Source organism: Rhizophagus irregularis, chromosome 10 (assembly GCF_026210795.1).
Source record: "Rhizophagus irregularis chromosome 10, complete sequence".
NCBI lineage: Eukaryota > Fungi > Glomeromycota > Glomeromycetes > Glomerales > Glomeraceae > Rhizophagus > Rhizophagus irregularis.
The window spans coordinates 238,391-255,076 of record NC_089438.1 but is presented as its reverse complement, the minus strand read 5'-3'; the positions used below and the strand labels follow the sequence as shown (position 1 = coordinate 255,076).

The window sequence follows — 16,686 nt, the reverse complement described above, 5'->3', positions numbered from 1 at the left end:
TCGAATTTTTTTTTACTGGTAAAGTATAAATTAATGAATGAACGATTAAAATGACGATTATTTATTTTTTACTTTTTAGATATAATCATTGTAGTTTTTTTTTTTTACCTTTTCGGAATTAGTTTTATCAAGAAGAATCAATAGGGGACAAGTATTTTTTTTTAAAAAATACTTTCAATTGGTCATTTGTTTAATAAATATTATAATTTATATATTATATTGTTTTTTTTTTATTATTTATATAAAAAAAACTAGATTATCTGTGTGACTGTTACCGGTCATAAATTGAACCTTATCAGTTATATTAATAAATAAATATAATTATGTGACTTGGATATTAATTATTTTAATTGCACAATCACAATTGAATTAATTTATGTTTGCTATAAAAAATCTATTAAGCGCCACCGCGAAGGGTTTTAGTAATTATAGTGTATATACATATATTTTTATTTTTCTAAACAGGATTTGGAATGGTGCGATTTTTTTTATTTAATTTTTTTTTAGAGTTCAAAGGCGGAAAAAATTATCTAACTACTTTCGTAAATTAAAACGAAATGTTATGTATGAAATCTTTGAAATCTTTTTAATTGATCTTAAACATGTTTAAAGTAATGTTCGCTTTTTTTTTATATTGATTTATAGTCAACTTTTTATATGCAATTTTATGTTTTTTACATTTAATTTCCAAAAGATAAAAAAGATAAGGCTAATTCAAAAAAATAAATATATAAAGCTACTGGTTTACCCCCATTTTATTTCCACAGTTCTAATTCTCTTTCCTTCATTTGATAATATTTTGAAAATGAATGTTAAAAAATCAACCAAATATAAAATTCCGCTCTTTAAAATACCATTTCCACCAGAACTGACAGTTGAAGAGGTCTTGAGTAATAGGACCGATGATAGACTTAACTCAAGGGCTCCCAATAGATACTTCATATACCGACTCGCTTTCCTCAAAGAACTTAGAAAGCGAACTGATGATATTGTGTCTATGACGAAAATATCATCTTATATTAGTTCGATGTGGTTTAATGAAACAACTGCAGTAATGGATGCTTATAAGAATCTATCCGAACAAGTGGAAAATCGCCTAACGGAAATAAGGCGCAAGGAAAAATTAGTTCTCGTCAATGAGTCATTGTCTCTGGGCCTACAAGATAACTCACCATCCGGAATTACTGAATACAACAATGGTGTTAGTCCAAGACATATTCCAATCCTTTCTGATCCCTCCTACCAACTTTATGACTCACTATATCCTCTGTCACTACAACAGTCTCCGCCTCCACACTTCCCATCAGAGATTACCGTAAATGTTCAATTCCCTTATTTTAATCCTTCATACCAGCTTTTTACACAAAACCATTTTTCTATTGATTTATGCTCTTGTGAAATATGCTGGAATAATTTTATTAATTATGGGTAAACCTAAATTCATTTTTCAGTATTGTTTATTTCAATTTTTTTTCGTATTTTTATGTCGTCATTATTTTCGTTGTTTTTTTTTTCGTTTATTTCACTTTATATCGTCTTCCGAATTCTTTACATCAATCAAATCTTAAAACCAATAGTTCATCATTCTAAATTATGATTTTTTACATTAAGAACCTTTAAGTCCAATAGTTCATCATCCTAAATTATGATTTTATTACATTAAGATCCTTTTAAACTTGTAACAAAAAAAAAAATAAGTAAAATAAAAAATATATGATAAAATGCTATTATATGCTTAAAAATTTATATGTTGTGACATAACTCGTATCACCGATTGACAATGATAAAATCACACCTTGTTGTGTTTCGATAAATCTTTCACCAGATGTACAAACCTTTCACATGTTATGAAATTTCTTTAAAAGATTCTCTTTAAATAAAGGAAACATGTTACATTTTTCTTCATTTTCATTCTTAAATTCTAATTTATAGACCTGATTAGTAACTAAGCTCACACCAATACCGCTACCTTAAATGAATTAATTATACTTATGAATTACTTATCAAGCGAATATATTAAATATTTTTCATAAGATATTTTTTATATCATTCTATGAAGAACAATCTTATGTCGGATTTATATTTAACAATGAAGAAATGAAGTTGACGTTTTAAAAGAATAGAACTTTAAGATAATATAGTATGTAAAAAAATTAAATTTTTCTAAATTTTTAAATGTTAACTCACTTAACTGTAATATCAATTGCTGAATTAATTCACTTGAATAACTTGAGTAATTTATTTGTATCAATAAATTTATTATTGAGTTGTATCAAATAATACTTCGGCTTTTTGCTTTTCTATCGCTATGAAAATACTTAATAATATTTCTTGTCAAAATTTTAGGCGTAAATTTAACGTAGGTATGGAAGAAATTCTTCTAATATAAGATATTATTCTATTTCTTCACATTATTTAGATATGCGAATAATGGTAAAATCCATTATTAATCATGATTTTACAATAGCTTTTCTTGAAATGGTAATTTTTTTTCTTTGAGTGATCTTTCTTTGACTCATTTACAATTTATTGTGTAGTTATACTTTTGGGATTCTTTCTCACAAGAATGATGAGTTTCAGGCCTGATAATTATTCTTGTTAAATGTTATTAAATTTTAGAAAATGTTTAAAAGTGAATCCAATGAGTTAGGACAACTCGTCCCGCCGATTTTTCAGATATCCTACACGACCAGAACTTCATGTTTACGCATTTTCCAATTAATAAACTTTCTTTTTATTTGAAAAATCGAATTCTCAACAACAAATACCTCTTTATAGTGAGTTTTAGGAGGGCTATTTACGTTAAATATACGGTCATAACGTTTACTACGATGATTCTGATGTTTTTTGAGATAGTATTTTGACTAGCAAAAATTAATATTTATGTCTCGAGGTACGGTGTATTTATTTCACTCTCTTTCCATTTCTTGTCTTTTACTTTTTTGTTTTTCTTTGTATTAATAAATAATTGATGAACAAAGTTTTAGGAAGATATAGGAATCTGTAACGAAATTGCTTTCCACACTTGTTTTTTAAGTTTTACAGATTATTTCGGGCATTTTTATCAGGTGAAAGATGCCTAAATAATAGTTAATTTCGCCATGCTTTTATAACTTAATTGGGGGATACAGTATAAGCGTTTCATAATTGTACTTATTACTGACGGCACCGTAAAGTTTCATATTAGTTAAGTATACGAATCGATTGAAATTTTTTTTTTATTTTATTTGCATTAAAATAAAAACTTAAAACCGATTCTAATTCAGCAGATTCTAGACCTCCTGAAGTTTTAACTATTTTTTAAAATCAACCCGAAGCTGACTTCATAAAAAATTCGGGTTGTCACGGACAAACTATCTATCTTTTGATGGCCGATCAAAATTTTTCTAATCGATCATTCTACCTGTTTTCTTAAATTTGATACATTGTAACTCACATTTTACTTTAGTTAAGCGGGACCGGGACCGAAATAAAACCGACGAGTCGGTTCAACTTAAGCTATGTCTGATTAGTGAGTTGTATGAATAGTTATTTCCAAAAAAATTTTTACTAGTTTTTTATTTTTCTTTTTATTTATTTTTTTATCTTTTAGATCTAAAAATTTTCAAAATATTTTACTTTTAAATTCTCTTTTTTTCTTTATAGGTTCATTTAAGAAGTCCTACATATCATAAAGAAGATTTAAAGGTGAATTTTGAAGTTAATAGGATGGCTATTTTTATTTTTTTTAATAATGTGCTGTACTCAAAATTTATATTTTTCTTATTAGACTTTAAAATGTATAAATTAGGGAGATAATAACTTTACGCGGCGGCAGGTCAGGCCAAGACAAAATGCATATGACAAGTCATTTGAGGTCATTTGGGTCACTAGCTATTCATTGTAATATCGAAAAAACATGATTTATGAAATTATTATTAACAAGAGAACAAAACGAAAAAAGATAAACATCACCTAATCGTTAATTTTGAGCTCAGAAAAATGTCTATAAATTCAAAATTCAAGATCGTGAATTATGACGTCAGCGATTTACAATTTAGTGTGACCCTTCAATTTTCATCACATCTGATTTTTTCACGCACGTGATGATTAGATTAACGTTAAAAGCCAATAAAATTATTATTACCAGTCATTGATAGCCAATAGAATTTAACTGTATTCCGTGATTAATTTCAGACGAAATTGAAATTTTTTTTTTTAATTTTCTAAAAAAACAAACAAAGATTGGTTGGTTTATTCAATAAAACTTAAACTTATTAAAATATAAATAAAAAATTTATTAATTTAAATAAAAGTAAACTTTTGTTTGAATTTGAAAATATAACATTTTAAGACAACTTTTGCATAAAAAGAAAAATTGAAGGAAATTTATGAAACTTCATAACTTGAAAACCAATTCTTATCTGGTGAATAGATATTTATAATCTTGCAAGTGTATAGTTTGTTATTAAAAGGTTTACAAAATTATGAGAAATTAACAAGAAAATTTTATAAGAAGCGGTCGAAAATAAAATGGATAATTAGGGGTCGTACTAAATTGAACACAGCGATAAATAAATGTTATACATATACATGTTTTTTGCGGTTACGGTATTACGACATGTCCGTTTTTAATATAGGATCATCCCAAATTGTTTACAACAAATTTCCTAATCCAAATGATTATTAACCGGAATCATGTCAGTCGTGCCATGAAATTTCCCGTTAGAATCGAGATGAAAGATTTGATAAATTTTCATTTTAATTATAACTTAGTTTTTTCAGCTTTATAAACGAAAGATTACTACAAATTTTGTACTTTCGATTTTTTTGCTTTACAGCGTTGACGCAGTGTCGATACTCCAATTATTTGGATTTTATTTGTCTCTTTTGTTTCACTTTATTTTTTATCGTTTTTTCGCTCGTTTTTTTGCCTTTTCTTTGTAAATTAGTAATTTTGTAGTCATCCAATCATATATTGCTAATGAATTGTGATTGAATATAATAATTTTTGGATTGCAAAACGACTTTATATTATTATAATAATATGATATAAATGTATAAAACCTCGGATAGTGATCATCACATGATGATGAACATAAGCAAAAATATGGACGGGTGAACGTAATTGTATATTGACATTATTGACAATTTATGGAAAAAATTACTAGATACGTCAATAAATATTATTATAATAATTATGTCAAATTATTTTTTAGATTTTATTTATGAAATATTAAATTTCGTTTTTAATTTGATAACTCTCATATAAAATTTTTTTATATAAAATTGGTTAAAACAAATAGAATAATAGATAAGATATCAATTAAATAAAAAAAAAAATGAAACAAATAAATTTCTATTTTTTTTTTTTAAATAAATAATGATAATAATAAGTACTATGCCAGCAATTTTTACCCTAGTTTTGTAGGTTTTGTATATGGATTGTTTGCTCGCTATTACTTTGTTAATATTTATATATTTTTAAACATTTTTAATTTTTTGTTTTAATTAATAATTAATATTATAATTTATTTTTTATATTTGATTAAATAATATATACAAATAATTAATGATTAATATTTCAAATAAATAATAACTTCCAACTTATTTGTTTTTATTATTATGTTCTGTACTGAAAAAATAAGAGGCGCAACGCGTTTAAAATTTTTATATATAATAAATAACGCATTTTGATTGGTCAATTATCGTGTGACTGTGATTTGTGCTGCAATGATCGACGTCAGATGTATTGTCGTTTTATTATTGTACGATTAAAATATGTTCATTCATAGTAATGTTTTTTTTGTTTCATAAATTCATAACCTGATGGCGGCAACTCACATCAATCTAATTTGGTTTAATTGCTAAAAATTATTTAAAGTGCGGAAATAAGTATCAAAAAGGCTATTTAATAAAAAGGCTTGAATTAATCTAAAATTAGATGAAAATCTTTACTTTTTGACGATCAATTCATGTGCGACATGCATGAAAATTTAAAAGTTAATAAGTAAAAGAATTAAAATGTTGTTTTTAACCTACCATTATAGTAATTATATGAATCATTTCTTATAACCTATATCCATAATAATAAAAAAGAAAAAATATTTTTTTTTTTTTCTAAAAATAAAATAAAAAATTTAATAGACCCCTTGTTTTTGTGGAAATCTCTCTAATTGATAATCCTCTTATTTATCGTGTTTGTGCTACATTTTTTATTATTTTCATTATACAATAGTATCTTGTAGAAGCGCGAAATTTACGCCATAACAATTCATTCCATTATACTTTTATGTTAATATTGCGAGGAAATATTCTTTTAAATGAAACAGATATAGATCAATAATCCATGACGCCAAAATGTATTTCTTATTCAAAGCAAAATTTCCTTTTTAGAGTCCTATTTCTAAAGAAAGATGCAAATGCGAAATTATTTATGTATAAATTAAATTTAAACTTCCTGCGCACAATATTTTTTGAAAGTCAAAAGGTTAAATTAAAGATTAGGTTTGAGGAATAACATAAAGATGCGGGATATTGCTGAAAATTTAAATTTGAAAGTATTGGATAATTTTGGAAATAAAAAGAAAGTACCTTATGTATATACTTTACGTATGTTGCATCATCTGATATTATATAAAATTTATCTGTTAAACTTTTTAGTGAGTTAAAATCACTGTTCTCCGTAAAAAGAAACGATCTAGTACCCAACTTTGAATTGTATTCCCTATAACGACAGCGATATTTCCATTCTATCGACTATAATGGGTTAAAATGACATAAATCATTGTAAATTTAAAAATACACAGGATTTTTAAATCCGAGAATACATAATATAACGGTAAATGCCGACATCTTGAATATAAAGTACTAGGATAGAATACAATATGAATAAAAAGGGAAAATCAATTTTGATCGAAAATTTAGATCTGCTGCTGCTGCGGTCAAAGAAATCATTTATCACAATGCATATCACCAATCGATTACGCTAAAATAACATGACATGTGATTCAATTAAATATGAAATAAAAACACAAGGGTTCAGTTCGCTTTTTTTGTTTGGATGTTCTTTCATGATACGAAGAAGGTTAATTAGTTACTCGTTAGTTACTCGTTGAAACATTCAAAACATTCACAACATTCATAATACCCAAATATAGATTTAATCTTTCGTATTCACACAGACTTACAATGATATATTCTAGAAATGAAAATGAAGAAAAATACCTGATTTCATTATCTATCATAATAGTGTAACTAACCAAGAGTTACAATTTTTGAATTTTTTTACCAATTTAGTAAGCATAATGAAATAATGCTTCGTTCAGATACAATAGATAAACATAGTAGTGAACAGGGGCACCAAGTTGAGTTGTACAGTCATATTATTTGTCCAATTTTTTTTTGCATATGGCGTATCTAATTAAACCGGATTACACGTAAATAAAGAATACATGTGCGTGAAGATATAAAGTGATAAATTTACATTTTAGAAATATCTTCTTGATAATTTCATATGTAAATACCTTTTTTATACTTTTAAACGATTTGAAATTCTGTAACATTCAATATCAACAAACGCCATAATTAAATGGAAATCTTGGTCGAATTTTCTTTTTTACTGGAAAGTATAAAATAATAAATAAATCAATGATGAATGAACGATTAAATGACGATTATTTATTTTTTACTTTTTAGATACAATCATTGTAGATTTTTTTTCTACCTTTTCGGAATTAGTCTTATCAAGAAGAATCAATAGGGGATAAAGTATATTTTTTTTAAAAAAAATACTATCAATTGGTCATTTGTTTAATAAATATTATAATTTATATATTAATATTGTTTTTTTTTTTATTTAATATAAAAAAAAACTAGATATCTGTGTTGAATTATGTGACCTGGATATTAATTATACTAATTACACAATCACAATTGAATTCATTTTTTCACGTTTACTATAAAAAATCTAATAAGTACCACCGAAGATCTAAACTGGATTTGGAATGGTGCGATTTTTTTTATTTAATTTTTTTTTTTTAGAATTTAGTTTATCTTTTATGCGCCTCATCAAATATTGTTATTAAGTTCAAAGTCGAAATAACTATTTTCGTCAATTAAAACAAAAATTTTATGCATGAAATCTTATTAATTGATCTTATCATGTTTAAAGTAATGTACGCTTTTTTTTGTATTGATTCATAATAAACTTTTTATATACAATTTATGTTTTTTACATTTAACTTACAAAAGAAAGAAAAAGATAAAGCTAATTCAAAAATAAATATATAAGCTATTGGTTTTCCCCCATTTCATTTCTACAGTTCTAATTCTCTTTCCTTCATTTGATAATATTTGGAAAATGAATGTTAAAAAATCAACCAAATATGTACTTCCGCTCTTTAAAGTACCATTTCCACCAGAACTGACGGTTGAAGAAATCTTGAGCAGTAGATCTGATGACAGACTTAAATCGAAAGCTCCCAATAGATACCTCATATATAGACTCGCTTTCCTTAAAGAGCTTAGAAAGCGAACTGATGAAAATGTGTCTATGACGAAAATATCGTCTTACATTAGTTCGATGTGGTTCAACGAAACGACTTCAGTAAGGGATGCTTATGAAGATCTATCCAAACAAGTGGAAAATCGCCTAACAGAAATTAGGCAGAAGGAAAAGTTAGTACTCATCAATGAGTCATCGTCTCTGGGCCTACAAGATAACTCACCTTCCGGAATTACCGATAACAATGTTGTTAACCCAAATTATATTCCAGTCTTTTCCGACCTTTCTTACCAATTTGGACCACCGCATCTATACTTTCCAAGTTACATTCAAATCCCCGATTATTCTTACCAATTTTCTACATCAGTAGATAATTTCTTCAATTTTGACAATTATTCTATTGAGCCATACTTCTGCGAAGTGTGTTTCAATAATTTTGTCAATTATGTCAATTACGAGTAATCTTATTCGAAACTGGTTAATTCTGTATTTTGAATAATATTATTCCCGGTTATTTTTTTTTATTTTTTTTTTTGATATATTTTCGTTTATTTTTATCTCGTCGTTGTTTTCGTTGTTTTTTTTTTTTATGATTCATATCACCAGAATTTTGGTTTTAAGATTTAAATTAAGATTTTTTTTCGTTCGTTTCGATTTTTTTTCATCGGTTCATATCATCAGAATTTTGGTTTTAAGATTTAAATTAAGATTTTTTTTCGTTCGTTTCGATTTTTTTTCATCGGTTCATATCATCAGAATTTTGGTTTTAAGATTTAAATTAAGATTTTTTTTCGTTCGTTTCGATTTTTTTTCATCGGTTCATATCACCAGAATTTTGGTTTTAAGATTTAAATTAAGATTTTTTTTCGTTCGTTTCGATTTTTTTTCATCGGGTCATATCATCAGAATTTTGGTTTTAAGATTTAAATTAAGATTTTTTTTCGTTCGTTTCGATTTTTTTTCATCGGTTCATATCATCAGAATTTTTGGTTTTAAGATTTAAATTAAGATTTTTTTTTCCACGAATTAAGATTTTTTCCACGAATTAAGAACCCTTTAAGTTTGTAAAATAAATAAATAAAATAAAATAAAGGATATGTGATAAAATGCTATTAAAAAAATGTGTGTGACGTGACATTATTTAGTTTGTTTGTTATCACATCAATATCATATTAAAAACCCGTATCACCCGCCAACTGACAATGATAAAATCACAATTGTGTAACATGATTTTTGATAAATCTTTACGCCGGACGTATAAAACCTTTTTTTTATTTCACATTTTATGTAAAAATTTCTTTTAAGATAGAGGATACATGTTGCATTTTCTTTTATTTTCATTCCTAAATTCTAATTTATAATCCTGATTGACTAAACTACCACCAATACCATTATCTTAAAAAAATTTGAAAATTAAAAAATTAATATTTATGAATTTACTTATCAAGCGAATATATTAAATATTTTTTCCATAAAATATCTTTTATATTATTCTATGAAGAATGAATAATTAAAAATTATTTTATGTCGGATTTAAAATTAATAATGAGGAAATAAAGTTGACGTTTTAAAAGAATAGAACTTCAAGAGAAAAATATATAATAGGTAAAAAAGTACTTATTTTTTCAAAATTTTTAGATATGTAAACTGTAATATCGATTACGGAATTCACACTCACTTGAGTAAGATAATTGTATCAATAAATTTATTATTGGGTTGTATCAAATAATTTTTCAACTTTTTGTTTTCGTTAACGTTAATTATGAAAATATTTAATAATATTTCTTCGTAAATTTAATCTAAGGTATAGAAGTTAGATTGTAGATTTGTTATCGGAAATTTTCTTGAATGATTTGTCCTGTAATGAATGCAAAATTTAAACATTTATGCCTAAAAATCCTTCTAATATAAGGTATTATTCAAAATTTCATCTATTTCTTCATATTCTTGGATATTTGTTTAGATATGCGAATAATTAGCTTATAAGGAGAATATTATTAATCATGATTTTACTTTTTTTTGAAAATAGCTTTTCTTGAAAATGGTAATTTCTTTTTCGAGTGATCCTTCTTTGACAGAAATATTACGCAAATTTAAAACCAAGAACTTTGATCACATTTTTTTAGGTAGTTTGACTTTAAGATTCTTTTTCTCCCAAAAATGACGTGTTTTAGTGATAATTAATTTTGTTAAAATGATTGAAATTTTAACAAAATGCTCAAAGGTGAATCTAACGAGTTAGGAAAACTCGTTCTACCGTTCCTCTTGACCATTTTTTTAGACATCTCTACACCTCATCCTCATGTTTACGCATTTTCCAATTAATAAACTTTCATTTTTATTTGAAAAATCGAATTCTTGAACAAATATCCCTTTATAGACAAGTTTCATATTAAATATATGGTTATGCTTAACGTTTATTACGATTCCGATGTTTTTTGAGTTATTATTTCGGCAGTAAAAATTTATATTCATGTAATCTGAAATGCAGCTCATGGCTTGAGGTATGGTGTATTTATTTGTATTTATTTCACTCACTTTCCTTTCCCTTTCTTTTTTTTTGGCTTTCTTTGTATTAATAAATAATTGAACATAATTTTTGGCAAATATAAGAATTTGTAACGAAATTGCTTGTTTTGCTAAATAATAGTTAAATGGAACTACTACTCAAGTATTTAATTTTCATCATGCTTTTATAACTCACAATTAAAGAATACAATATTATAATTGTACTTACTGACGGAATACGTAAGGTTTTATGTTAGGTAAATATGCAGATCGATTGAAAAAATTTTTGTTTTAATTTTGTTCGCGTTAAAATAAAACATAAAAATTCGTCTCAATTAAGGATGGGGATTGCTTGCCTCAAGTTGGTTCTGGAACCGATTCTAATACAGCAGATTCTGAATATTCGACTATTTTTAAAATCAAGCCGAAGCTGACTCAAACCGACTTCATAAAAAAATCGAAAATTATGATCACGGACCAACTATCGTTTGATGGCCAATCAAAATTTTTCTAATCGATCATCACCTGTTAAATTGACGCATTTTAACTCACAATGAAAGCTTTCTTTCGTTTTCTTCATCCACCTCTTTCACCTAAATAAAAGGCGGAAAAGAATCGTATTAAAAATAGACGTCGCACGTGGTTGAGAAATGAACGTCGTTGACGTGAACGTCAAGAAAACGAGATGCTGAAAAAGCTCGTCAAGAAAAAGAAGCCAATGCGAGGTCGATAAGAACCGAAATAAGACCGACGAGTCGGTTCTCATTTCATTTACATGGTCCCAACCCATTCGACTTAAGCTATGTCAGTTTGAATGAGTTGTATTTATAAGTTATGCCAGTAGTTTTTATTTTTCTTTTTTGTCTTTCAGATCTAAGAATTTTCAAAATATTTTACTTCTAAATTCTTTTTTCCTTATAGATTCATTTAAGAAGACTTATCATAAAGAAGATAAGAGTTAGGATGGTTATTTTTATTTTTGATAATGTGTTCTGTTTAGTAGACTTCAAAGTATATACAGTATTAAGGTACTGATCATTTTTCTATAATATTGATAAGCATCGGATTACAAATTTTTTTAAAAAAGAGAACTCATACTATTACGCCCGGCCGCCTAAAGTCACGTGATTAATATTAAATTTTGATTGGGCATGAGGTAGGTTTTACTTTGCTTTTTAACTGTTAATATATTTTTGCTAATGTTGTTTTCCTCTCTTTTTTAGATTATCTTGAAGCAGATTCCTTCTGGTTGTCACTTGTCAAAGTGTCTTATTTTTTGTTTTTGAAATAAAACTGATACGGGGCATATGGTATGAGTATAAGGTTAATCATCAAATTAGGTAGCTTACCGCAGCAATCATTAATAATTTTTTCTTTAGGTTTCAGCTTGGTCTTCGAGTGAAAGAATCCTAGGAATTTATATCAACTCTTTTAACAGTTTTACGCCCATTATCAATAAATTAAAACAAATCACTCGACACTTTTCAAATTTTTGGGATAATAACTTTGTATAATATATATCAAGTGGACATGTGTGATCTTTTTGTAACGCATACATTTAATCAATTTACTTTACTTTCTTCAGAAACAAAATGTAATAATATTCTAGCCCCTTTAAAAAAACTATTCAAATCTCACATTAACCTTCCAAAATCAACACATAATAATATCATTCATAACAAACTTTTCCCAAGTATACACAATTTCTTCCTTAATCAAATTTATGCTCATTGTGTTATTACCAATGTTATTTAATTCCCCCATTTTTCGTACTATTGGTTACAAAAAAATCATACAAACACAAAAGGAATACTGGTTACTACACTTTCCTACCCCAGAGACTTTAAATACTTACCATTGATTAAACCTTCACTCCTAACGAAAGAATTACACCTTTATAACTCCATAAGTATAAATTGCCTTTCTCGTACGGATACCCGAGTAATCGGAGGACATACCCTTATAGTTCCACATCTAATAGACCCAACGTCGTCTTGGGACGTAAAGTCACTTCAATATAAACGAAATATATTTCTTGATCAAGTCTCCTCTGTTGATGGATTGATTTTATTTGGAAACTTGGAAATTTATCAAGAACTTACCTCAAACAAATTCAAAGGACGTACGCCAAATTGATTTAAGAGATTAGAAGATAGAGGAACGTTATCCCTTAACACCAGAAGACTAACTGCCCCGTTAACACAACTTCAGTTAACTATCTCCAATATAAAGCACAGAAATTAAAATAATTTACTACCACAGATTTATATCCAAATGACACCATACAATGCTCACATTGTAAAAACACAACATCTTGGCTTTTGCTCTACTTTAACGGATACGATCAACATGATTCTCACCAAACATCAACGCATTTTATTTGATTTCATTGATGAACATACTGATGACATTATAACATATTATTTCTGCAATGAGGAAATCACCAAACTTGCCTTATTCCAGCCGGTTAGGTCACCTTCACACCCAATTTACTTTATTATTCATCAGCTTATTCTTTCCTCCTTAACGGATTTTATTTACAGTTACGTAGAAAAATTCAATTCCTTACAAACAGTCACTTTAGCAATAGTTAGTTCGGTACAGATGGATAATTTATCGGAAATTTGGTCAACGCACAGTCGCCTCCTAAAAGAATGGGAAAAATCTATTAACGTCCCAAAAAAAGATAAAAAGCAATATCACCGAAAGCGACTACAAAATCATTTGATTTGGACGTCCCCGTGATGGTGCCTCCTCTTAGTAACCGACACCAACCTCCTACATTTATCAACGCGACATGAAGATCATTTTACACCTTTATGGATGGTTTATATAACGTCAAATTATTTACACGCGGGGACGGACCTTTTATATAAATACTTATGAAAATATAGATCAATTTATAGAGAGCAGTTTTCTTATTTTTCTTATTTTTCTTCTTTTTTAGTTTGGATTCGTTTATTTTTCTTTTAATAATAATTTACATAATTAGAACAGGCCTCAAGCTCTTGGTTTGTACTGTATTAGGTGGGACGTTCTCATGCGTGAGATTAGGTTTCAACTGTCTAAATGTATAGTTTGGTGTTCTGTCCTTATGTTAAAAATAAAATAAAAATAAAAGTTTCAGCTTAGAACTTAGAATGGGCTGGAAAAGCATTTTTTAATTGACTTTAAAAGAAATTCTTCTAACGTTTATTTCTTGTTTTCCTCTAGGACGCCAAGTTTCTTATATAACCCGGACTTTTGAAGACAAATTAGGAAGGGGAGGTATGTAATTATTTTTTTATTAATTGACTTTAAAGAAACGTTTCTAATGTTAATTATTCGATTAATTATTCGATTAATATACGAATTACCAGAAATTTTGGAAATTATTTGAATAGAGATCAAAAAAGCTTTAACCGCTGTAAATTATACCAATTTGTTTCTACTCGTATGTCTAGTTGAGGAAAGTCATAATTTATTAATCTTATTATTAAAACTTTAATAAAGATGCGTTTGTTGCGTTTGTTAAATTTAGTAGGGAGAACACGTGACCAAAATTTCTCATTTATGAGCCGCATACCAGAATTATGATTTAATCGATTAACCGATTTTGAGATACTGTATTGATCATGATTTGTTAAATCATTTCCACCGGTTAGTATGCAATATAAATTTTATTATTAGTAGATAAAAATATGTTTTCCCAAGTTCAAAATAAAATTAATAAATCGAAAATTCCAAGAAATTTTTAAGTTATGTGGAATGAAAATCAAAGTCTATTTAAGATCAAATTCTAACATAACCAATTAAAATGATAATTTCCCCTTCTAGAACTAATTAAATGATTAATAATTCAAAAACGCATGGTAACAAAATTTTCTAAAATTATAATTAATTCATAAATACTTTTCCCGGCATGAAATGGATCATTAAAATTTCTGACCGCAGCTGTAGTACAATTTCTAATTTAAGGTCGATCTCCGACCGCACCGGATCCCTAACTAAATTACCCACTAAAATAATTTGCCCAATAAAATAACTTGATGGTAGTTGAACGTCATTCCTGACCGCAGTTATATAAGTTAATTAATCATCCAATAGTTTAAAGGTCTTTACGGGCCGCAATAATTTAAAACAAAAGTAATACCTAAAAATTTTAAATATAATATTGCGCCCCAAAATTAGTAATGTCACTAGATAAAGTCGTCCTCTACAATACCTTAACCAGTTAACCGTCTTAACCGGTTAATTAATCAATCAGTTCCAATCTCTAGACTTCATTTCTTATTTTATTCTAGGGACGCCAAGTTTCAAAGGTAAATTAGGAGCGTGTTTATTTTTTTTTCATTTATTTAAACATTTCTAACTTTCATTTCTTGTTCTTTTCAAGGAATGCAGGATTTCTTGTACAAGTCGGATTTAAAGGTAATTAGAAGGAGAGGATTATAGGCATTTTTTTATTTAATTGATTTACGAAAGTTTTTTTACTTTATTACGCTGTTGCTTTGAATTGTAAAAAGGAAAGACCTGCATTAGGCAGATATTTCTGTTTTATTTGCAGCAGGTGGTTGTTACATAAGCGGATCAGCAAAGAAAATTTCTTTTGCAACATCTTACCGAATATTTAGAAAATAAAAAATGAATTTAGTAATTAAAAATAAATTTAATAATTAAAAAAATAAATTTAGAAAAATTTTTACAAACTTTTGAATGATATTGGGTTGTAGGATAATATTCATGTTTATCATAATTTATCGTCATTCTGTTTCATAATTCCTTTCTTTCCTTTATTTTTCTTATTTTGTCGTTCTCTTTTTAAAAATTTATTTTTTTCTTTTTATTTACTGGCTTCGTCACCCCTTTAAAAATTGTTTTTTTGATTTCATTTTTTCATTCCCCACTTCTTTTTTTTAAAAAGAATTTTCTTCTTTTCATTTGTCTCCCCATATTTATAAAATTTTTTTTTTGATTTTATTCTTTCCCTTTTTTTAGGCTTTTTAAATTCTTTTATTTTATATTTTATTCTTTTTTTTTGTATTATAGGTTGAATATATTTTCTTTTTGTCAGTTGATTCTTCAGACTTTTCGCGTCTTTTTGTTTTGTTTGAAAAATTATTAATTTATTTTCTTTTTATTATCGCCGTTTTCAGAAATATGTGTATTTGCTATTTTGTAAAAGTAGTTCACGGGCAAAATTCGAAACTCGAAATTTTATGTAACAATTAAAAATTATCCAATAATATTTATCCAGATTTCACGTGCTAACTATTAATAATTTATTATCGCACCTTCGCGTACAAAAAACAATTGTTTTTTAAAAAGCATTTACAAAAAATATTACAATGAGTAATTGCGAAGTTGAAAAACCAGAAACCTTTAGTATAAATGTATAATATTAAATAGGAACCTGTTATATACATGTCAAAAGTGCCTTTACTGTAATACTATTAAACCAATAATGCAACAAACTTTTCTTATCTTTTACAAGTGAATCTAAAATCTGTAATATCAAATGTTTAATCAATAAATAATTTATCAATTAATAAATTAAACATTAATAAAAGTTAGGGCGAACCATATTACTTTTAATTATTAATATTTATCTTAAATAGATACATTTAAAACAACAAGATTCAGTTTTTCTTCTTCCTTGACACACAATCCCAATGATTATAAATTCTTCTGATCTCATACACAGTAGAAACGCC

The 16,686-nt window shown here is 26.9% G+C and overlaps 2 protein-coding genes across 2 annotated transcripts; both read left to right on the top strand.

Moving 5' to 3' along the window:
* Positions 1–805: 805 nt before the first annotated feature.
* On the top strand, positions 806–1,432 carry OCT59_001631 (uncharacterized protein; the record flags this gene model as incomplete). The annotated part of the gene is made up of 1 exon (XM_025331835.2): positions 806–1,432. The coding sequence occupies one exon, from the start codon at positions 806–808 to the stop codon at positions 1,430–1,432; it is 627 nt and encodes a 208-aa protein (XP_025181550.2).
* A 6,909-nt stretch (positions 1,433–8,341) lies between these two features.
* Positions 8,342–8,947, top strand: OCT59_001630 (uncharacterized protein; the record flags this gene model as incomplete). Its single annotated transcript, XM_025310531.1, has 1 exon — positions 8,342–8,947. The coding sequence occupies one exon, from the start codon at positions 8,342–8,344 to the stop codon at positions 8,945–8,947; it is 606 nt and encodes a 201-aa protein (XP_025181551.1).
* Positions 8,948–16,686: the final 7,739 nt, after the last annotated feature.